This window comes from Oratosquilla oratoria, chromosome 12 (assembly GCF_046742065.1).
Source record: "Oratosquilla oratoria isolate Oo_2021 chromosome 12, ASM4674206v1, whole genome shotgun sequence".
Classification (NCBI taxonomy): Eukaryota; Metazoa; Arthropoda; class Malacostraca; order Stomatopoda; family Squillidae; genus Oratosquilla; species Oratosquilla oratoria.
This window is the reverse complement of record NC_134788.1, coordinates 15,026,498-15,051,561: the sequence shown is the minus strand read 5'-3', so window position 1 is coordinate 15,051,561 and position 25,064 is coordinate 15,026,498. Positions and strand designations below refer to the sequence as shown.

At 41.4% G+C, this 25,064-nt stretch overlaps 2 protein-coding genes across 5 annotated transcripts in view; one reads left to right on the top strand and one right to left on the bottom strand.

Annotated features, from left to right (window-relative positions):
- LOC143031003 (thymidylate synthase-like) overlaps window positions 1–14,277 on the bottom strand; it is a 53,651-nt gene extending 39,374 nt beyond the window's left edge. For all 4 annotated transcript variants that reach the window (XM_076194332.1, XM_076194335.1, XM_076194334.1 and 1 more), the window contains exons 1-6: window positions 14,023–14,277; window positions 12,899–13,050; window positions 11,621–11,689; window positions 11,449–11,517; window positions 11,225–11,296; window positions 10,942–11,013 (exon numbers count right to left, since the gene is read on the bottom strand). In XM_076194332.1, the coding sequence (XP_076050447.1) occupies window positions 10,942–11,013; window positions 11,225–11,296; window positions 11,449–11,517; window positions 11,621–11,689; window positions 12,899–13,050; window positions 14,023–14,120 (532 nt within the window). In that variant the 5' untranslated portion in view covers window positions 14,121–14,277. The remainder of the gene's footprint in view (window positions 1–10,941; window positions 11,014–11,224; window positions 11,297–11,448; window positions 11,518–11,620; window positions 11,690–12,898; window positions 13,051–14,022) is intronic.
- The window catches only part of LOC143030569 (facilitated trehalose transporter Tret1-like), a 459,285-nt gene that overhangs the window by 115,712 nt on the left and 318,509 nt on the right, over window positions 1–25,064 (top strand). The gene's annotated exons all lie outside the window — the stretch shown is intronic.

Sequence of the window (25,064 nt, the reverse complement as noted above, 5' to 3'; positions counted from 1 at the left end):
ATGTGCTGTGTCTTGTGACACTGCCTCTGACCCAGGGCAGTGGACAAGATGCAGGGATGACCTGTCATCCAGGAGGCGCCAAGATAAGAGGGAGGGTAGAGGGTGAAGGGGAGTGGAGTGTATTTAGGGATGGAATGGGTGGGAATGATTTTTATGGCTTTTCTTGGCTACCTCCCTTGAAAGGGGGAAAAGCCTTAGGTATATGTGTGTATGTATGCTTTGGGACATATGTATCCACACCTTTATATATTTCTATTGGAATCATCCATTTTCCTTCCACTTAAGTTTCTTCATTGTAGAATTTTTCCCAGCTTGCTTTAAGGAAAAATGCCCAAGTTTCTAAGTTTTACTATACGTCAGTCTTCTTTTTCTGTGTTTCTCATATCTACATTTCCTCCTTTAGTTCTAACTCAAGAGGTATGTACTCACTCTTCACAATTGGTGTCTTTTATTCAATTTGTGTGTGTATTTACCTAGTTGTATTATATGGGAAGGCGGAGCTATGCTCGTGGTGACCCGTCTTTGTATCTCTCAACATCTAGTTTGTTCTTAAATTCTTGTGTGGAGTTTACACACACTATTGTTTCATTCAATTTGTTCCAGACATCTGCCACTCTGTGTGGATTTTTTTTTTCAGATCTCTTCTATAAGTATCCTTTTTGAGTTTCTTGTCATGTCCCCTTGTTTTTCTTCTATCTCACTTTAATAAGTCTTCTCTGTCAAAGACTTCCATGCCTTTCATGATTCTGTAAATGGCGAATAGGTCACCTCTTTCTCTTCTTTGTTCCAGGGTTGGTAGTTCCAGTTTAGACAATCTTTGTTCGTATGTCAATTTTGAAAGTGTGTGTGTGATTCACCATGGTCTTGGATCACATGCTGGACTCATGATTGATAGCTATTACCCTCCTGTATGAGAGCTCACATATGCCCCAACTCCTTGACCACGAGAGTTGGAGTGCCAGCTCACAGTGCAGCAATGCTGAAATTATTTCATTCTTGTGCAGGAATAAAACTCAAGACTGCTGGAGTAGTGGTCCCAAATACTACTACTACAGCATCAAGCTGTGTTTGTGCTTATTTAGTATACAGGAAAAGAGTAATGCTCAATGGGACCTGTCTCCCATTCTCTAATTTACTGACACATCTAGATTCAATTTCATGTGTGGTTCCAACTTAATCTAAATCTTTGATTTCCTATTATCATATTTAGATTTGAAATGTGTGTATTTACCATCTTACAGGAAGGGGAGCTATATTCATGGTGTCCCGTCTCTGTATCTCACGGTGTCTAGTTTGCACTTAAATTCGTGTATGGTTTTTGCACACACTATTGTTTCGTCCAGTTTGTTCCAGATATCTGCCACTCTGTCTGGAAAGCTGTTTTTTTTCAAGGCCTCTTCCATAACTGTCCTTTTTGAGCTTCCTTTCATGTCCCCTTGTATTTCTCTTATCCCACTTTAGTAAGTCTTCTCTATCAAGAACTTCCATGCCTCTCATGATTCTAGAGATGGTGAACAAGTCACCTCTTTCTCTTCTTTATTCCATACATACATATACCAAGGCTTTTTCCCCCTTTCAAGGGAGGTAGCCAAAAAGGGAAAGGCATAAAAACACTCCCACCCATTTCATCCCTACATACACTCCACACCCCTCCCACCCTCCCTCTCATCTGAGCACCTCCTGGATGACGGGTCATCCCTGCACCCTGCCCACCGCCCTGGGTCAGAAGCAGTGTCGCAAGACACAGCACATCCACAGCAAGGCCGCTTCATTTAATCGGCGACCCCCCCTCTCCGTCCCCCCTTGCATATAAGGAGAGGACGGGGAGAAATCCCTTCGGGCTGCATCAAAATTTACTCACACATACTACCCCACCCCCCACCCCCCTGCCCATTCCTCCTCATGCAATCACAACATCATCCATATACAACCATTCTCCACTCACCTCTGTCTTCCGTCCTCTCCCTTCCTTCCTCAACAGACATTCCCCTCTTCCCCAAAGCCCCCTTCACCCCATCCATCCACCTCATCCTAGGACGTCCCCTCATGTTCACTCCCTCCACATCTGCCTTCCATACCTCTTTTACTAGTCTTTCTTCACTCATTCTTTCCATGTGTCCAAACCATCCTAATATTCTTTCATCAACCCTATCTCCCAAATCCTTTTTCACCCCTGTTCTCCTTCTCACCTCCTCATTTCTCACTCTATCTAGCCTAGTAACCCCCACCATACTTCTCAGACACCTCATCTCAAACACATTCAAACTCCTTCTCTCTTCTTCTCTTATGTTCCACGTTTCTGCCCCATACAGTGCTGTTGGCACAATCACTCCTTCATACAGTCTCCTCTTCGCATCCATTCCCAAATGTCTATTCCTCATTACACTCTTTAATCCACCAAGGCATTTACTTGCTTCTCTCAATCTACATTCTACCTCCACCTTCACTCCACCTTTTCCTGCTACACTTGCACCCAAGTATCTAAAACTATCCACTTCCTCCAGTCGCTCTCCCTTAATGTTCACTTCCAGTCTACTGCCACTTTCACCCCTTGTACATCTCATCACCTTACTTTTACCCACATTTGTCTTTAGCTTTCTTCTATCACATACTCTCCCAAACTCTGCCACCAGCTTCCTCAATCCCTCCTCTGACCCTGCCACAAGCGCAGTGTCGTCCGCAAACAACAGCTGGCTCACCTCCCACTTTTCTCCATTTTCTTTAACCATCTCCAATCCCTGACTCACTACCCTAGCATTCACCTCTCGCACTACCCCATCCATGTTAAAGTTGAACAGCCAGGGAGGCATAACGTATCCTTGACGAAGTCCCACCTTTACCTCAAACCACTCACTCTCTCCATTTCTAATCCTGACACAAGCTCTACTACTCTCATAAAAACTCCTGACAGCTCCCAAAAGCTTTCCTCCTATCCCATAAATCTGCATAACCTCCCACAGTGCCTTTCTGTCCACCCTATCATAAGCCTTTTCCAGATCCATAAAAGCCCAAAAAACATCCTTCCCCTTTCCTATAGCTTTCTCACATATCTGTCTTACCACAAAGATCTGATCTACACAACCTCTACCTGTCCTAAATCCACACTGTTCCTCACCAATTACTCCTTCTGTTCCTCTCCTAATCCTCTCAATTAAGATCCTCCCATAAGCCTTCCCTACTACACTTAACAGGCTAATCCCTCTGAAACTACTACATTCACACTTGTCCCCTTTTCCCTTGTAAAGAGGAACTATACAGGCACTTCTCCAGTCCTCCAGTACTCTACCCTCTCTCCAGCAAACATTAAATAACCTCACCAGCCAGTCCACCATCACTGAACCTCCCTTTTTCAGACATTCTGCATGGCATCCATCCAGACCAGGTGCCTTACCTGCTTTCATCATCTTTACAACTGCCTTCACCTCATCCTTCCTTATTTCTCCTCCATTCTCTTCACTCTCATTTTCTTCGCATTTCCCACTGCAGCTATCTTTCCTTCCCTATCCTCCTTCACATTTAGCAACTCCCTAAAATATTCTGCCCATCTTCCCCTTACTGCCATCTCTTCCATTATCATCTCTCCATCTGTACCTTTTACCTTTTCTTCCCTACTTGATTCGCCTCCTCTTCCTCTCTTAATTTCTTTCCAAAACATCTTTTTATTACTTTCAAAATTTTCTGTCATACTCCTACCCCATTTCACATCTGCTCTCCTCTTTGCCTCCTTTACCTTTTGCTTTACTTCTCTTTTCTTTTCTTTGTACGTCTCATATGACTCCCCCGTCCTCTTTTGTAACCAATCTGTGAATGCTCGCTTCTTCTCTTCTACAACCTTCTTTGTTTCCTCATCCCACCATTCACTACCCTTTCTTCTATTTCCCCCTGTCCTTCTTGTTCCACACACCATCCTTGCACACTTAAAGACTCCCTCCTTGAACCATCCCCATTCCTCCTCCACCCCCATCTCTGCTCCATCCTTTACTCCCTCCCACTCCTCCTTCAGCTTCTTTTCGTACTCCTTCTCCTTTTCCTTTTCATTCAAGGAGTTCACTCTAAGAACCTCCCTACCTTTTGTCCCTTTCCTCTTTCTCCATCTATCCTCCACTCTCAGCTTACCTTCCACCAAAAAATTATCTGATATTCCCCCACCCTCTCCCCTTAGCACATGTACATCCTTAATTCTTCCTATCATAGTCCTATTACCACTACATAATCCATTAGCGCTCTATCTACCACCCTTCCCTCCACCACCCTCTCCCATGTGTACTTATGCTTGACTTTCTTCCGAAACACTGTATTTGCTATCATCAACTCTCTTTCTAGACACATTTCCACCATCAACTCTCCACTACGATTCTTTCCTGGAACTCCACACTTCCCAACCACTCCATCGATTGGACCTTTTCCCACCCTAGCATTAAGGTCTCCCAGTACTATTACATTGACATTTCTTCCTAAACCCTCTATGCACTCATTTAAATCTATCCAAAAGGCCTCCCTTTCTTCCACGCTCTTCTCACTGCCAGGCCCATATGCACTTACAAAGACCCACATCTCCTTTCCCAGTTTCACCTTCATCCACATTATCCTTGAGGAAACCTCCTTCCACTCCACTACCTCTTTACCTATCTCCTCACTTACTAGAATAGCCACCCCCTCCCTCCCTCGCCCTCTCTTCACTCCTGATAACCTCCCACTTACACTCCCAAACTTACACTCACCCTTCCCTTTCAACTTAGTTTCACTCAAAGCCAACACATCCATCTTTCTTCTCACAAACATACTACCTATCTCTTCCCTTTTACTCTCATCTGTAGCACATCCACGCACATTAAAAGACCCAAACCTTAGGGTGCTGGCCCGAGGCCCTCCAGCACCCCTTATGCCTTCACTTTTCTTTTTAGGTTATACGCCCCGTGGGGCTACAGAAGGATGCCTAGTCCCTCTCCCCGTCCCTTTCTTCTCGCCTCTTACGATCCAAGTGGGATACTTGGTGGCAGTATTCTTTTCCCCCACCACAGGGGGGGGGAAAAGAGTCAGTAATTCCAGCTTTGACAATCTCTCCTATGACAGTGTGTGTGTGTGTGTGTGTATGTGTGTTGGGGGCAAGTCAAAGCCAAAGCTTACACCTATTTCATTCACATTAAAACTGAATGAACACCCTGCCTGCCTATCTCTGCACCTCATGGATGAAGGGTTATCCCTGTCCCCCCGGCATACTGCCCACAATTAAAACAAAGCAGCAGGGCAAAGCAGGGCCTGACAGGCCAGAGTTTATTATTAACCCATTCAACTCCGATGACAAGATGTCATGTCATTTGGTCAAATAAACCAAAAAATCATAAAACACCAAAATGTTTGATCAAACACCAGAAAAATATGACGTCAATCCTCGCTTCGCTGCGAGCGAAGCGAGGATTGACGTCATATTTTTCTGGTGTTTGATCAAACATTTTGGTGTTTTATGATTTTTTGGTTTATTTGACCAAATGACAAGACATCTTGTCATCGGAGTTGAATGGGTTAAAAGTAGAAGGACTGAACATCTGGAGAACAGTATACTAAATCTGAGACAATTTGGTTTTAGACAGGGAAGATTATGTGCCACAAATTTGATCTGTTCCTCATACATACATACATACATATACCAAGGCTTTTTCCCCCTTCCAAGGGAGGTAGCCAAAAAGGGAAAGGCATAAAAACACTCCCACCCATTTCATCCCTAAATACACTCCACACCCCTCCCACCCTTCCTCTCATCTGAGCACCTCCTGGATGACGGGTCATCCCTGCACCCTGCCCACCGCCCTGGGTCAGAAGCAGTGTCGCAAGACACAGTACATCCACAGCAAGGCCGCTTCATTTAATCGGCGACCCCCCCTCTCCATAATAGGAGAGGACGGGGAGAAATCCCTTCGGGCTGCGTCAAAATTTACTCACACACACCACCCCACCCCCCACCACCCCGACCATTCCTCCTCATGCAGTCACAACATCATCCATATACGACCATTCTCCACTCACCTCTGTCTTCCGTCCTCTCCCTTCCTTCCTCAACAGACATTCCCCTCTTCCCCAAAGCCCCCTTCACCCCATCCATCCACCTCATCCTAGGACGTCCCCTCATGTTCACTCCCTCCACATCTGCCTTCCATACCTCTTTTACTAGTCTTTCTTCACTCATTCTTTCCATGTGTCCAAACCATCCTAATATTCTTTCATCAACCCTATCTCCCAAATCCTTTTTCACCCCTGTTCTCCTCCTCACCTCCTCATTTCTCACTCTATCTAGCCTAGTAACCCCCACCATACTTCTCAGACACCTCATCTCAAACACATTCAAACTCCTTCTCTCTTCTTCTCTTATGTTCCACGTTTCTGCCCCATACAGTGCTGTTGGCACAATCACTCCTTCATACAGTCTCCTCTTCGCATCCATTCCCAAATGTCTATTTCTCATTACACTCTTTAAACCACCAAGGCATTTACTCGCTTCTCTCAATCTACATTCTACCTCCACCTTCACTCCACCTTTTCCTGCTACACTTGCACCCAAGTATCTAAAACTATCCACTTCCTCCAGTCGCTCTCCCTTAATGTTCACTTCCAGTCTACTGCCACTTTCACCCCTTGTACATCTCATCACCTTACTTTTACCCACATTTATCTTTAGCTTTCTTCTATCACATACTCTCCCAAACTCTGCCACCAGCTTCCTCAATCCCTCCTCTGACCCTGCCACAAGCGCAGTGTCGTCCGCAAACAACAGCTGGCTCACCTCCCACTTTTCTCCATTTTCTTTAACCATCTCCAATCCCTGACTCACTACCCTAGCATTCACCTCTCGCACCACCCCATCCATGTATAAGTTGAACAGCCAGGGTGACATAACGCATCCTTGACGAAGTCCCACCTTTACTTCAAACCACTCACTCTCTCCATTTCCAATCCTAACACATGCTCTACTACTCACATAAAAACTCTTGACAGCTCCCAAAAGCTTTCCTCCTATCCCATAAATCTGCATAACCTCCCACAGTGACTTTCTGTCTACCCTATCATAAGCCTTTTCCAGATCCATAAAAGCCCAAAAAACATCCTTCCCCTTTCCTATAGCTTTCTCACATATCTGTCTTACCACAAAGATCTGATCTACACAACCTCTACCCGTCCTAAATCCACACTGTTCCTCACCAATTACTCCTTCTGTTCCTCTCCTAATCCTCTCAATTAAGATTCTCCCATAAGCCTTCCCTACTACACTCAACAGGCTAATCCCTCTGAAATTACTACATTCACACTTGTCCCCTTTTCCCTTGTAAAGAGGAACTATACAGGCACTACTCCAGTCCTCCGGTACTCTACCCTCTCTCCAGCAAACATTAAATAATCTCACCAACCAGTCCACCATCACTGAACCTCCCTTTTTCAGACATTCTGCATGACATCCATCCAGACCAGGTGCCTTACCTGCTTTCATCATCTTTACAACTGCCTTCACCTCATTCTTCCTTATTTCTCCTCCATTCTCCTCACTCATCACTCTCATTTTCTTCGTATTTCCCACTGCAGCTATCTTTCCTTCCCTATCCTCCTTCACATTCAGCAACTCCCTAAAATATTCTGCCCATCTTCCCCTCACTGCCATCTCTTCCATTATCAACTCTCCATCTGTACCTTTTACCTTTTCTTCCCTACTTGATTCGCCTCCTCTTCCTCTCTTAATTTCTTTCCAAAACATCTTTTTATTACTTTCAAAATTTTCTGTCATACTCCTACCCCATTTCACATCTGCTCTCCTCTTTGCCTCCTTTACCTTTTGCTTTACTTCTCTTTTCTTTTCTTTGTACGTCTCATATGACTCCCCTGTCCTCTTTTGTAACCAATCTGTGAATGCTCGCTTTTTCTCTTCTACAACCTTCTTTGTTTCCTCATCCCACCATTCACTACCCTTTCTTCTATTTCCCCCTGTCCTTCTTGTTCCACACACCATCCTTGCACACTTTAAGACTCCCTCTTTGAACCATCCCCATTCCTCCTCCACACCCATCTCTGCTCTATCCTTAACTCCCTCCCACTCCTCCTTCAGCTTCTTTTCGTACTCCTTCTCCTTTTCCTTTTCATTCAAGGAGTTCACTCTAAGAACCTCCCTACCTTTTGTCCCTTTCCTCTTTCTCCATCTATCCTCCACTCTCAACTTACCTTCCACCAAAAAATGATCTGATATTCCCCCACCCTCTCCCCTTAGCACATGTACATCCTTAACTCTTCCTATCATAATCCTATTTACCACTACATAATCCATTAGCGCTCTATCTACCACCCTCTCCCATGTGTACTTATGCTTGACTTTCTTCCGAAACACTGTATTTGCTATCATCAACTCTCTAGACACATTTCCACCATCAACTCTCCACTACGATTCTTTCCTGGAACTCCACACTTCCCAACCACTCCATCGATTGGACCATTTCCCACTCTAGCATTAAGGTCTCCCAGTACTATTACATTGACATTTCTTCCTAAACCCTCTATGCACTCATTTAAATCTATCCAAAAGGCCTCCCTTTCTTCCATGCTCTTCTCACTGCCCGGCCCATATGCACTTACAAAGACCCACATCTCCTTTCCCAGTTTCACCTTCATCCACATTATCCTTGAGGAAACCTCCTTCCACTCCACTACCACTCCACTGTTCCTACTCAAGGTTAATAGATACAATGCAAGAAATGGACAGATGGGCAAACTGTGCTTTCCTGGACTTACAAAAAGTATTTGATAAAGTACCACACAAAAAAACTATAAAAAAAAAAAAAAAAAAAAACAGAAGGTATACATGGAAAACTATTGAAATGGATGGAATATTTCTTGCATGGGACAAAAATGAGTGGTGCTGAGAGATAAAAACTCTGGGAAGAAATAAGTGGAGTCCCATAGGGTTCAGTATTGGCTCCGATAATACATACATACATATACCAAGGCTTTTTCCCCCTTACAAGGGAGGTAGCCAAAAAGGAAAAGGCATAAAATCATTCCCACCCATTCCATCCCTGAATACACTCCACACCCCTCCACCCTCCCTCTTATCTCAGCACCTCCTGGATGACGGGTCATCCCTGCACTTTGTCCACTGCCCTGGGTCAGAAGCAGTGTCGCAAGACACAGCACATCCACAGCAAGGCTCCGATAATGCTTGCTATATATGTAAATGCCATGAATTTCTTTGCAGACAACGCAAAACTACTAAAGAAAGTATAGAAAAAGATTGTGAATCGTTACAGAGAGATCTGGACAAGGCCTGGGAATGGAGTTCAAAGTGGGAAGTGAACTTCAACATTAAGAAATATAGTATAATGGAATTTGGAAAAAGTAAAAAAAAGAATATCAGGACAATATAAAATCGATGCAAAGGAAGTAAAGTTGGTTCCAAAAAGGACCTAGGAGTAGTCATCACCAAAGACATGTCCCCAGACAAACAGATAAAAAACATAGTTGGAGAAACCCACAATTTACTAAGATCAAAGGTGGTTTTTAATTACTTGGATGAGGTAATGGTAAAGATAATACTAGTCACACTGATAAGACCCAAGATTGGAGTATGCAATGACACTATGGACACCCAGTACAAAAAAGATAAGGAAAATAGAATCCAAAGAGAACAAAGATGGCCCCAACACTTTCAAAATTGACATGCAAGCAAAGGTTGTCTAAACTGGAACTACCAACCCTGGAACAAAGAAGAGAAAGAGGTGACCTATTCGCCATTCACAGAATCATGAAAGGCATGGAAGTCTTTGACAGAGGAGACTTATTAAATTGGGATAGAAGAAAAACAAGGGGACATGAAAAGAAACTCAAAAAGGATAGTTATAGAAGATATCTGGAGGGGAATAAAAAAAAAATATATATATATATATATATATATATATATATCCATACAGAGTGGCAGATGTCTGGAACACATTGGATGAAACAACTGTGTGTGCAAACACCATACAAGAATTTAAGAACAAACTAGATGTTGAGAGATACAAAGGTCACTATGAGCATAGCTCCCTTTCCCATATACGGTAATACAACTACAACTAGGAAGCTCGCTGGCTGAGCGGGTTAGGGCATTGTTACTTGCGGCAAAGGTCGAGGTGAGGGTGGTTCGAATCCTGCCACCAGCAAAGTTGACCCAAGGGCATGGTTCATTAAATTCTATGCTACAAAGCCCTCTGTGAGGGGCTCCGTTCTAGCCTCCCAATAGGGGGGAGTGTGTGACATTTTACCATATCTTCATCACAACTAGGTAAATGTATAACCACTTCCAAACCCTTCCCTATCACCTATAATTGAATAGAATAAATAAACTGAATAAGAAAGCAAGGTAAAATAATACAAGACCCCAATAAACTGCATTTGTTAGGGGTGGCATTCATTAGGCACAGCCTTTAGGGATAATGCCCAAAGGCAAACTGTTGGGCCACAGGTGATCACATACTAACACCTGGAATACAAAGGCACTTGACATATTTGATGATAAACAATAGAGATAATTCTAACTGACATCCCATCTTGCAGGACTGCCATATACAGGCCTCCAATGTTGACTCCTTTCAGCCCCTTCCATACAATGACACATATGTAGGAGTCATGAGGCGCAAGTGGGTATGTGAGGATGCCGGTATTGGCGTCTTGATTATATTTATTTTGTAGTTGTAGCAGAGTGACCCCCCTATTCTGTGAACTGGCATGATCATATTATCTGTGGTTATTGACATTCAGAGTGAGAGAGAATGAGTAATACAGCTGTAATTTTATTTTTCATAATGCAAGTATTGTGGTGCATCATTGAATTATTGTACACCAGGCAGCTGTTGCTGCATGTGAGAACTTTACTCATATTGAAGAGGTTAAGCTATGTACATTATCCTACACAACAAAGCTAGAACTTACCTTCTACTTTAGGCATAAGTATTTCTTGCGAGTGATTACTGTCTACAGCACCAAAATCTGTTGTAACAACATCTGCAATATATCACATCCAACTTGTAACCTAACTGGCATATTTGACATTTTTTCACAATGGCACACAAGTCTATATCTTGATTACACAATAGTTTAATGATCATAACACACGAATGGATCACATATATTTCAACATATTTCCTTGCCATTGTTTGACATTTTAAAACCTTAACCCATAATATACAGTGAAACAAGTCTAGCACCACTGTACCTGCCAACTCTGGACTGAACTCCTCTTCTGATCCTCTGCTCTCAATGACACCAAAGCCAGTGGTAAGTACATCTGAAAAACAACATATCTATACCAAGCCTGACATGGATGTTACCTATTTTTCAACAGGAAAATTTCAAACAAGCAAAAGCATAAAAAAAAAAATAATGATAATAAGTAAATAAATAAAATTATTAAAAAAAAAAAAAAGTACATTTCCTAACCATATTTAGGCAATGTCACAACCTGATCATCGTCAGGTTCCTCTTGATCTGTTACTTCGACAAACCAATCTGGAAATTAAGTAGCAGAGGTCATGAACCAACGACAAACCAAAATATTGATCAAATGTGACAAAAATCAGATTATCTTGCAAAACGGAGGACACATTCTCACCTCTTTCCATACCACTGGTATTGTGTGTACTCTCTTTACTGCCATCATGTACCCCTCTACCATCATAATCTGAGAATACGAGAAAAATTAGGAGCTGATGCTTAGAATCAATATGTTCTCAAGTTATAAAGTTACCATTATGAAGTTATGCACATAATAATGGCCGATATGAGTTTTACCAACTGGAGACCCACAGCCAGCAATGGTCCTTAACCCCTATAATACGATGATGCCGACGTCGCCATTATGAGGTGCAAGTGGGTATTCAAGGATATCAACATCAGCGTCCTGATTATATCTATTCTGTAGCTATAGCTGAGTGATTCTCATATTCTGTGAACAACCTTGATCACTTTTTGTGGGTATCAACATTCAGGGTGAGAGAGGACATAACTTTATATTCTGTATTGTGCATCAGGCAGCTAATGCTGCATGAAAGAACTCAACTTGTATTGACAAAGTCGAGGGGAATAGTTGCTGGTTGTATCTTATGGAAAGGGAGCTATGCCTGTGGTGTCTTGTCTCTGTATCTTGCCATATCTAATTTGCTCTTAACCCATTAAACTCCGATGACAAGATGTCTTGTCATTTGGTCAAATAAAACAAAAAATCATAAAACACCAAAATGTTTGATCAAACACCAGAAAAATATGACGTCAGTCCTCGCTTCGCTCGCGACTGACGTCATATTTTTCTGGTGTTTGATCAAACATTTTGGTGTTTTATGATTTTTTGTTTTATTTGACCAAATGACAAGACATCTTGTCATCGGAGTTTAATGGGTTAAATTCATGTATGTTTTTTGCACACACAACTTCTGACCCAGGGCAGTGGACAGGATGCAGGGATGACCTGTCATCCAGGAGGTGCCAAGATAAGAGGGAGGGAGGAGGGTGGAGGGGAGTGGAATATATGTGAAATGGAATGGGTGGGAGTGGTTTCTATGCCTTTTTCTTTTTGGCTACCCCCCATGTAGGGGGAAAAAGCCTTTGGTATATGTATATGTATGTATTGTTTCATCTAGTGTGTGTATGTGCATGATCTTTGGTTTTGTCCATAGAACCCCTGCACCTCATGATGGAAGTGTGGGTGTTGATTATTTCTTCAAGATAGTTTTCTATGATGTTGATCTCACTGGGCCCCCATGAGTATGTAGTAACTTATTTTGGTCTTAGTTATGTATGGTATATTTCTTCAAAACATATATTCAGCATAAACACTTCTCATGTGCATGTTATTAAAGGCATTCATATGACAGAAATGAATAAGTATTTGTACCTGTCACCGGATAAGCACTTGGAAGGAGGCGACCATTCAAATATTGGTCTTCGCTGAAATGTTCGCTGCACACAACACAAGATGCATTCAACTGGTGTAAAGTTTTCTCCCTTAAACAGGATATCTTTAGAGATGACAGCCATTTCCTACACCTGCAGTCAATAAAACCTATGGTAGTAACTAATCAAGAATAATCTAATCTTTGCATTTTCTTTTTAATTGTGAGACTATTCTATACCAATTGTTATTCTTTCCTTTTATTCTTGCTGCTGCTGCTAGGTTACTTCATTTTGTTATATATGAACCTTTGCTGGTCAGTCAGTCCTCAGAACAACCTGCTACTGAGCATTATCATATACTCGTATTTCAGATGTTGATTTAGTTAGCTGAGGGTAAATACAGTTTAGTAACAAAAAAAAGGAAAATATTTCAAGTGTGTATCTCTGGTATAATGACATATCCCTGGCATTTACTATTTTATCAAACCAATCCAATGTGACATTGGTTTCATAAAATAGTAAATTGAATGTTGAATGTCAATCCATTCAATACATTGAATGTCAATCCAGCTGTGTCTCAGCATTCATTAGTGCCACAAATTAAATATAAAGTAATTGTTAAAAAGCCATCCACACAGTAAAAAACTATTCATCATGGATAACAAAGTAGGAGCATACGTGTATTGTCTTCGTTTACACGTCCACCATCAAGGCCAACTTGGAAGTGTATAACTGTAAGAGTCAAAATTACAAGTAATTGTTTTCAGAAAATATTACTACTATGCAATGGACATGAGCAATTGTAAAAATGTAAATACAGCAACAAATTTTAACTATGGATCCCAAGGAATGTTAAGTCATTATCATTAGATAAAAATAGTAATAGTCGCACTTCTTGAAATTTCCTAAAATTTGTATAACCTCTAATACTGTTGTATTTATGAAATGCACGTAGTTGAAGCTTACTAGCTACAACCAAAATTAAATACTGTGGAGGTAATTGTAATCCATGCTAACAGCTGCGACTGGTATCAGTGTAAGGCTCTAATTTCATACACATTGATATAATTATGTATCCATTCCAGATTTATATGGTCAACACTTTCAAACTCTTGACATAATTACCGAGATACATCTTTGGGGAAACGATGAAACTTCAAGTGACTGAATCTTTTCTTATCTTTCTTACAAACTACACAGGCATGAGTACCAACTGGACTCATTTCAAGTGTTTTAAAGTATACGCCAATAAAGTCTTGTCTACATTGCTGACAACTTGCCGTCCTTCTATGTGGCACTGCTACCGTAGCGGACTCTATCAGCGACCGAAGAAATTAAACATCGAGCTGATAAATTCTGACATCATACTGTAAATGTAAACAAACAAGAGGGCTGAAGACGCACATAACGCCATCTGTACAGGAACGATAATACTAAATTGAAAACGACGAAATAATGAACTATTAGGTAGTGCTGGGCAAATACCGCTAATTTCAATACCGGAATTACCGGTAAACAACAATGCCGTTACCGGAATTACCGGTAATTTACCGGTAAAAGACTCGTGAGGTAGTAGTGACGTCCCAAGTTCGAGTCGCCTTTATGACTTAAATCTAAACAAATTTCATCCTACTATGGTGTGTAGTCACAAGTTTTGTAACGTCGTCACTATAAAAATCCTGCGCTCCGAGTCGTTACTCCAACTCTCGTGGGCGGGGAGTAGGGAGGGGGTGCGTGTAAGGTCACAGCATTACCTCCTCTCCCTCAGTGCATAGGCCTACGCACCAATCCCCCACCTCCCCCTCTCACACTCCACTTCCGTCTCTATGTAAGTGCAATTTCATACAAAGAATATATTTTTCACATAGAAACACAATTTCATAAAAGAAAAATAATTACATGCGTCATTTTTACACATTACACATAAAAATTCATTTCCAAAATCACCCATTTTTCATTTAGTCAGGACAAAGTTTTTTTGTACAATTGAGGTTTTAAAGGTTTTGTGCGAGATGAATTGACATATGTAGGTCATTTTCATAATATTTTTTTTACCAAGTTCCTCTTATATTAGGCTCAGAAACACAAGTTCAACCCTTTGAATTTCTGTCAAAGTTTTTTTCAATTGTTCATAGTTGTCATTTTTTATATTGGAATTACGTTAATTTTGTATTAGCAGGACTCTACGATCCCTATATTTATATTATAGTACCTTTAAATGGACAAAAAACACACGCATATGTTTTATTTTAATTTTTTATTCTGTGCATCCATTTGGATACATGTCCACCGGAACATAGGCTGACTAATCGAATACGTACATTTTGCACTGAACCTCTGCGGGCCGAGATGTGAACAAAACGATCTAGCACGACTGTTGATTTTCATATTCGAATACGTACATTTCGTACTGTGCATCTGTGGGCCGAGAAGGGAGCAGGACGATCTAGCACGTTGAATACGTTCCTGTTAATTTTCATCCTTCAGTAGGGCCGTCAGTCCTGTCACTCAGTACCACCAAGCCGAAACGTGCTTACTGCTCTCTGAGTATTATGGGATAGCTTATCGGTTAACGGAGCCTAAACGGTAGTAGATTTCTTGCTGGTAAGCTACCGTCAAGGTTGTTACCGATAAAACCCGTAACTACCGGTAGCTGCCCACCACTACCGTCACTCAGTACCACCAAGCCGAGACGTGCTTACCGCTCCACGAGTGTTTGGTATAGCTTATCGGTTAACGGAACCTTAACGGTAGCAGAATTATTGCCGGTAAGCTACCGTCAAGGCTGTTACCGATAAAACCGGTAACTTTACCGGTAGCTGCCCACCACTACTATTAAGATTTAAGAGACATGCATGAACGTACTACAAACAATGGCCAGCACACAACTCCATTACTTTTTTCCACCATTAACATACCTACCAATTTCACGCAACTTAGCCGTAGTTCGCAATGTTGGGTACATCTATAATTTCGGTCGCTCAGAACCACCTCACTCATAAGAAATACACATACAGTATTACAAAAAAAGGATTTGTTTATTCATCATTGCAAACAACTGGAAATTAGTCAGTCGGGCTATGCATTATTTGTAACGTTTAAATTTCGATAGTTGTGTATGTATTTTTGTAGCAATATGATGTAACATGCTTTTGCAGAAAGCATATCGCATGTAGATATTGTATAGGTGAGCTTGTAAGACGTGTCCTATGCGTGCAGGTGACGTTAGACTTCTATAGTGTTTGTTTTCATTTATTTTTAGAATGCTTTACTCCTGCCCATCTACTTGCAGTACCCAGTAGATTTCAACCGTTCCTGTTCATGTTCTTCGTTCTACAGGAATCGAAACGACTGAGGAACTCTTCTCTTAAGATGATCTAACCTAGCCTACTTTAGGCTACGTATGGAACTGAAAAAAATCTAATGGTCAATCACCTTTACCAGGCTGGGGAGCCAATTCCGTGTATCGGTCTTGAAAAGACCCAAAGTAATCATTCAGTAATGGTCAAAATTAATCAAGAAGAATTATAAAAGTAAAAAACATTCCAGTATGCCTAAGATAAAAAAAAAGGTTGATTAAAAGAAAACGAGGCTGATGTAGCATATTCATATTAAATTGATTCATGTAAAACGTTAACTAATTTGATGATGAACAGAATCTGTGGAAAAGAGGGCATGAGAAGGCATGACAAGACTGTATGAATGCAATGTATTTAATGACATCTTTGTAATAATGCAAGGAAGGTGAATGTGGTGGCAAACCAGGAAAAAAATCAAGGCTTAACAAGAGAAAGAAAGTGTTTGGTATATGTGGTGTGGATGTGGTGCAGGTAGGGGTGTACAGTTGACACCCCCGGCACGGTATCAAAGGTCACGGTGTAGAAAGGAGGGCGCATCAGGCGTTGGCCGAGGCGTGTGGTAGTGCGTACGTAGAGCGAACAGTGAGAAGGTGCGAGTTTAAATGTGTTAGAGTTAGAAATAGGAGAGCCAGTGATTTTAGATCAAGGTAGATTTTAGAGTGAGAGAAGCAAACAAGTGCGTATGGGGATTGAAAAGTGGAAGAGAAACTAGCGAAGAAACAGGGATCAGAAGAACTAGGAAATGACTCCGATAAGGTAGTGAGCCGACAAGCTATCTAGGCGCTAGATGTGGCCGAGGCCATTCAAGATGAGCAATATAACTCTAAAGCCATTTGATGCCAATGGAGACGCGTGGCTCAAAAAGGCAGAATTAGTGGCAAAATTAACCGGTGTCACCGACGTCGCGAGCTATATTGGCCTTAACCTAGAAGGCGACGCATTGGCCATTATATAGAAATGAAGATTGTGATCAAGTAGGTGCAGAGGAATTGAAAAAGAGGCTGGAAGAGGCATTCGCTGAGAGTCCGTTCGAATATTTTAATCGGTTGTAAAGAATACGCTGGGCTAGTGAACAGGTCTACGTTTTTGCCAATGAAATTAGGAGATTAGTGGGACTATTGACATTCAAAGGCGAAGGCTAAGAGCAATTACTTAGAATGGTGTTTATGAATGGATTTCCAGATTGCGTATCCGCTGGACTACAGGAAGTAAATAATGCCGTGTCGACGAGTATGGACGTGTTAGTTCATGCTAGATTCCTCACAAGGGCACAGAAGGGTGGGCTTTTAGCTGTCATGGCGACAGAGAAGCCGAAAGGCCCTACACGAAACCCAGGGTCGAGATGCCAGCCCGATGACTCAACTGAGAAGATGGTAGACGCGGCGGAGCAGGGTCCATCGGTCAATATAAGAGGGAAAAAGGGGGAGTCCAGGGGTGACCACAGCGGATGGAGGGGACCACCTAGGAATTGTTGTTATGCGTGTGGGCGCCCCGGGCACCTCGCGAAGAATTGTAGAGAGACGGAGCCTGTTACGAATGCAATGATCCTGGACATACTGCTCGATAATGCGAGCAAGGAAACGAACAAGGTGTGGTTGCTATGCGAGCGGCCGCCCAAGAAATGTATGGACACTCTGCAACTGTATGCCAATTGTAGATGTCTGGTTGAGAGGATGACGTGCAAGAGCACCAGTAGATTCCGGTTGTTCAACCACGATTGTAACGGCCAACTTGATTCAATAATTCAGACAGGATATGGCCCTGATGACGGTTGACGGGATGGAGACAAATTGAGAGGGCGACCAGGAAGTTGAAATGACGGTGGAGGACATTCTGATACGACTAAGAGTGCTTGTTATTAGAACGGCCATAGGGGGAATTGACTTGGTGCTGGGGATGGATGCAATTACGTGACTCGAGTACGGAAAGAAGAGGGAGGAGCCGCCAGAGGCCGGAAATAGACGTTGGGATGACAATGAGGTTAATGAAGGGCAGTGTCGCCGCGAAGCTCGACCTTGACGAAAAGGCGGCACCTTGTACAATTGAAGACAAAGACTTCCTGGCGAAGTTTGATGGCCAGAAGTGGGGGTAGAGTGGTACCTGAAAAATGGCTTACCTCTATTGAAGAACAAAATCGACTGCTATGGACAAACTCTCGGAGGGGGGGTGGGGTTGAGAGATGACTTTGCCATCGAAGTAGACCGGTGGTTGATGAGGGAATTCTGAATCCCTGGGAGGAGTCGGTGGAGAATGGAATATTGCCTCTGATGGGAATGGTGCAGCCAACCAAGAATAAAGTGCGACCGGTGTTGGATTTCCGAGGGCATAACATGTTCGTGAGGTGTCATACTGGCGATTATTTTGTATATACAGGGCCGTCACATTTGGGGGGAGGGGGGCATATGCCCAGGGGCGGCACTTTAGCTATTATGCCGGAATAGTGCCAAATCATTGGCATCCTCTACGGACTACAACACATAATGGCAAAACTCCCCGTAGCCTTTCCGTTCCTGAGGTCACGGACAACCTTGAGCAGGTCCCCTTCACCCCCGTTTTCTTCTCGCAAAATGACACAAAAAAGGAAGCCCCGTTTCTCCAGTCTGTCGACAAAAAATAATTATGAAATATAATAAACAACCCACTTACCCCCCCCCCAAAAAAAAAATCCCCAGATGTCATCTTTACAGACATATTCACGCCATCTATCACAGAGAACCTTTACTCATCACCGCCATGTAGGGGGGGGGGTGCATATGCCCTGAGGCGGCACATTTAGGAGGACGTCACTTAAGCATGTAAGGACTCTGCGTATGTAACGAGACCCTACGAAGATGGCGCCAAATGAGGGGGAAGTCCACAACTGTAGACCTACGAGCGGCTTACCTACAAATTCACGTGGTGAAGAAGCTATGGAAATGCCAACTAATAAAATATAAAGATGAAATATTGCTTGACCAGACTGGGATCCGGGTTGTGATCAGCTCCGAGGATAATGACGAAGATCCTGAAGACAACACGGGAGAAAACTGAAACGATGAAGAAGGGCACGGATTCCTACCTCGATGACATATTGGTGGATTACACTGTTGTACAGGCGTTGGGCGTAGTCCCTTAGCTCGGTTTGGATTGGGCTCGAAGGAGCCGGAACGGATGGAAGAAGGAACGGTGTTGGGACTGCGACTAGAGAGAGACGGGAGCGGAAACCTGCTGTTCCCGGAAAGGCAACGAGATCCCGAACGTAACGAACAAGGTGAGCTGACGAGAGATCTTCTCGCTGTGTGGCAAATTGGTTGGTCACTACCCGATCGCCGGTTGGTTCAGTGTAGCGTGCAGTTACATTAAGAGGAGGTCAGGGTCCAAGGATTGGGGAGACAAGGTCGATGAGGGCACGCGCACGCTCACGATGATACGTAACGTCGTCCGACGGGTGAGGCACGATGATCCAGTGAGAGAACAGTGGAGTGCACCACAACAGGGCATAGGCGTAATATGGTGTGATGCTAACAGCATAGTAACCGGCGTAGTCTTGGAGATAGGTGTGGTATCAAAAGGTCATTGTGAAACAAGGCCTTGGGATCCTGAAGGAGTTAATAGACGAGTTCAGCGGGAAAGTGAGCGCAACCCAATGGGACCTTTCGCAGTGAGAGATTTGATACCAGACACCGCCAGATTTTGTAATTCTTGCCGAAAAATACTTACTTTTTGGGGCAAGTATTATAGACTTACAGAGGTATATCGTTGCACATTATTGTGTCTAAAATTCAAGTCAATTAATTTCATGGTTGCAAACGGCATATAGCATTGTTTGAGCCTCTATTTATAATTACAGATGATATTCGTAAAACAGCCTATAATTTTATCAAGCCAAGCAATTTGTCATTTTCTACCGACTTCAATGGACATATACTGATATATACTTTCAATTGAATGCACCAAGCAATACTCAAATCTATGTAATGTATAGAAAATATATTTTTGTATCGAAGACTTTTTCCCGGTACGATTACTAAAGCCCTGTCCACACGTACCATCACGCATCAGCGATTTGATGCAGTAGTCGTGTTGATACATTAACACTAGTGTCCGGACGAACTGCACCACTGCGAATACCTTACGCGAACAACCAGATCTCAGTCATCATTTGGCTTTCACGGGAAGAGAATGTCTGCCGACGCTCTACTCATTTAATCATTAAACCACCACAGCTTTGGAGTGTATACATTTTTCGTGCCAACACCAGACTTCTTTGATGCATTGATGGCAGTCATTTCCCTGTGTGTTTTCAGGGTAGAAAGTTTTTTGGTAATGTTTTCATTCCGTACATTACATTTTGTTAAAGAAAAGAAGTCAGCTTTCGATGTTTGTACTTTTAATATTTCTCATTTTATATCCTTTGCACTTGATATTCCAAATGGCTGGGTACTGCTTTAGTAGCTTAATGTAATGTAAGATAATAGTCTTCGTCCACTCGAAAGGCTTTGCGGAAGTTGCTTGTGCCATTGTATGAAACTAGAAGAGCGAAGCAGAGCGCGTGCTTCTTTTCCCTTCAACTGTTGACACACTGCGCAGCGCTGCGACGTTTTTCAACTCATCGCTTCAATACATCGCGCATCAAATACTCGTACGTCCGCCACCACTGTTGTTATATTTTATCTCACTGATTATCTTCATATACAGGACGTGACAGTGATATCCATTATTTTTCGACACTCTTAGATAAATTCCACAAACCGAAATCGACATCCTCTAATTTTTACTGCTTACACTTACTTCAGTAAAAATAATTACCTATTTTTAGTTTTATCTTATAATTAGATTAACAAAGCCTTATCACACACCAGTAAGTAAAAATTATAACATTAAGAGTCATGTTTTAAATTTTAAATACATTTATGCAGCAATTTATGTCGTATTTTTTTCTTAATATCGGTTTCCAAATTAGCTAAGTCACCCCTTTGCCCCGTGAATTCCCACACAATTGAAAATTCTAGCGCTAATAGGAAACTACGAGCCTGACTGCGAAAGGTCCCATTGCCGTCGGTGGTGAACAAAGTGGATGCGCTAACCAGAGTAAAGAAAAGTTGGCTAAGGGGCCGGAAGAACTGGAAGAGAAGTAGGTTTAAGTGTACGCAGCAGGGTTCCTGTGCGCGAAAGATTTGTATGGAACGCATCACCTAGGTGGTGTTGCTAGGTTACTGTTCTTAGCAAGGAAAGTTGACCCGAATATAACTAGGGAAGAAGTTCGGCGGGCGGTGAGACCATGTGTCCGATGTCAATCAATGGATCTCGCCCCGAAACGGCATGCAGCTGGGGAACTTAGTGTAGAAGAGAACTGGAAAAGGTTGGCGATCGACGTAACCCACTATCGGCTGGGCATGTACTTATCGATGGTTGCCTGTGGCCCAGGACGCTTTGCCCTCTGGCGGGAGCTGAGGACGGAGACGGGAGAGGAAATTGCACGGGTGATGAATGAGATATTTCTGGAACTCGATCTATTGATCACTAGCCGCGAAAGCATGGTAACTGATGTACAAAGGATTACAAAGGCGGAGCATGCCGACAGGAGACCTTTTGATCCATATCTAGGTCGGATGCGAAAAAAAACCATATTAATAATAAAATAATAAATAAAAACTATGATAATGTAAATAACAAATAAAATACATAAATAAATGCATAGGTATAGTTAAATAATAAACAAACAGGTAAATAGTAAATAACAATAAATTGACATATAACTAATAATAAATCAAAATCAGACAGACAAATGATAACAAAACAAAAACAAATAATATAAGATAAATTATAATCATTACAGCATCTTACTTAGGTATTTATCTAAATGATTCTTAAAGCTTCGAACTGAATTACATTGCACTACCTGTGCAGGAAGTTTATTCCATTCATTAACTACACGGTTGGCAAAGTTGTTTCTACCTACTTCCAAATTGAATCTATTTCCGGACAGTTTGAGACCATTGTTTCTTGTCTGATTCTCATTCAATGTAAAAAATTTGGTCACTTTTGATGTTGTCAATTCCCTTTAGAATTCTAAAGACCTGTATCAAGTCACCTCTGAGTCTACGCTTTTTTAGGGAAAACAGATTCATATGTTTTAGTCGATTTTCGTATGATTTATTTTGTATAAGTCGGTGAATCTGTTGCAAATAGCGATCACAACTTAGTTAGATTCAAACTCCTAAACAAATTTAGAATAGATACTTGTGTTTCTAAAATACCCGATTTCAGTAAAGCTCAGTTCATAGGACTACGTCAGGAGCTTCAGCTTACAGATTGGGAGGCAAAATTAAACGAAAGACCTATAGATCAGATGTAGGAAATATTTCAAAATACGCTCACTAAGATAATTCAAATTTACATTCCTTTTAAGGACAGACGTCCCCCAAATCAGGTTCGCCCCAAGTGGCTCGACAAAGAAACTGAAAAAAGTATTGCTAAAAAGAGACAAGCTTATAAGAAATATAAGTGCTCGGGTGCATCTAATGACTATGAGAGTTATGTATCAATACAGAGATATTTAAAAAAGACTATAAGAAAAAAAAAACGACAATACGAAATGAACATCGCTGAGAAATCCAAAGAGAATCCCAAAGAATTCTATAGTTACATTAGAGATAAAAAGGTTGTTAGGAATCACATTGGTCCACTATTATCTGCTGACGGTCAACTTGAATATTCAAATGAAGGAATGTGTAATATCTTAAACAATTATTTTAGCTCGGTATTCGTAAACGAAACACCTCAAAGTGAATTCCAAACTGAAACCTGTGAAAAGTCTAGGGTAAACTTACTCACTACGGTAAATATAACAAAAGAAAAAATTAAAAGGTGTATAGATAAACTCAAAGTTAATAAAACACCAGGGCCTGACGGTTGGCATCCAAGAATCTTAAAGGAAATGAAAAATGAGATTGTTGTTCCATTAGAAATTATTTTCAAGAAATCCATCATATCCGGAGATGTCGCAAGAGAATGGAAGCTAGCTAACGTTACTCCCATATTAAAAAAAGGTGACAAAAAGAAACCAAATAACTATAGGCCTATAAGTTTGACTTCAATCGTAGGAAAAATAATGGAAACTATCATCAGAGATGCCATCGAACATCATTTAGAAAGTAACCGTTTGATAAATGATAGCCAGCATGGTTTCAGACGGAAACGTTCTTGCGTGACTAACTTACTCGAATTCTACAACACAGTTATCTCGAATTATGACAAAAAAGAAACAATATAGATTTAATATATCTAGACTTTGCAGAAGCTTTTGATATCGTCCCACACGAAAGACTACTTACTAAATTAGCTTAGCACGGAATAAGTGGTAGCCCATTAGGTTGGACTAGTAATTGGTTGAATGGTCGAAAACAGAGTTGTTTTAAATAGAAAAACTTCTAGATGGAAAAATATTACAAGTGGAGTTCCTCAGGGTTCCGTTCTTGGGCCACTTCTATTCATAGTATATATAAATGATATAGACCATGGACTAAAATCTACTGTTTCCAAATTTGCTGATGATACAAAACTGTGCGGAGTGGCAAATGATCACTCAAACCAATTAGATATTCAAGAAGATTTAGATAAATTACAGCAATGGTCGGAAAAGTGGCTACTTAAATTGAACACAAGTAAATGCAAGGTAATGCACATAGGTAAAAATAACAGTAAGTACGATTACAAGTTATTTGGAAATTCGTTAACAAAAGTGGATAGTGAAAAAGATCTCGGCGTAATTATCAGTAACGACCTCAAATCATCCAAGCAGTGTATTTCAGCTTCTGAGAAAGCAAATAAGATTCTGGGACTGATTGCGCGATCTTTTGATTTCAAAAGTCCACCACTCATTAACAAGCTATATAAATCGTTAGTTCGTCCACATTTGGAATATGCTGTTTCCGTATGGTCACCGAATCTCATTAAAGACATTGACAGACTGGAAAAAGTACAACGGCGAGTCACAAAACTGATTCCAAATATAAAAAAGAAATCATACGAAAATCGACTAAAGCATATGAATCTGTTTTCCCTAAAAAAGCGTAGACTCAGAAGTGACTTGATACAGGTCTTCAAAATTTTAAAGGGAATTGACAACATCAAAAGTGACAAAATTTTCACATTGAATGTAAAATCGCTCCGTGGCGCAGTGGGCTAGAGGTACAGCAGGAACCATCTGGTCCCTGGTTCGAGTCTTAACTAGAGATGAAAAAAAGTGCTGTTAATTTTTTTTTTAAGAGACAAAAACATGGACATTTTCGTTTTTTCATATATTTTGTCTTAAGATAACTCAGCAAGGAAAATAACCATATTACAATAATTTTTCTATGTTAGAATATCAAATAAATCAGTATACCCCTCACTTGAGGTTTTCTATGGTGTTAGGGAACTTCCATTTTCTGTGGTTTCATGTTTTGATTAATTTCATCTATTTTACAATGTACAGTTGCCCCCACTTAGTTTTGGCACAGTTTTAGAAATGTTTCGGATAAGAATAGCAACTCGCCCGGTACTCTTTTTTATTACATTTTCGTGTCTGTTCATGTATATGCTTTGTTTCTTTCTTTCTTTCTTTGCTAAATAGTAACTATCTTGAAAAAATGTGACAAACAGCGAAATACTCAAAATGGTGTAGCAGACGACACATTTTTCTTGACTTACTAATGACATCTATCACTCTTATTTGACAAGTAATACGATTAATATACGTTGCATCTCAAGGACTTATGTATGATTGTAGGTTAAAGTTAAGGGACAGCGAGCAAAAAGTCAGGTAGAAAGTAAGCTCTGAGCCTT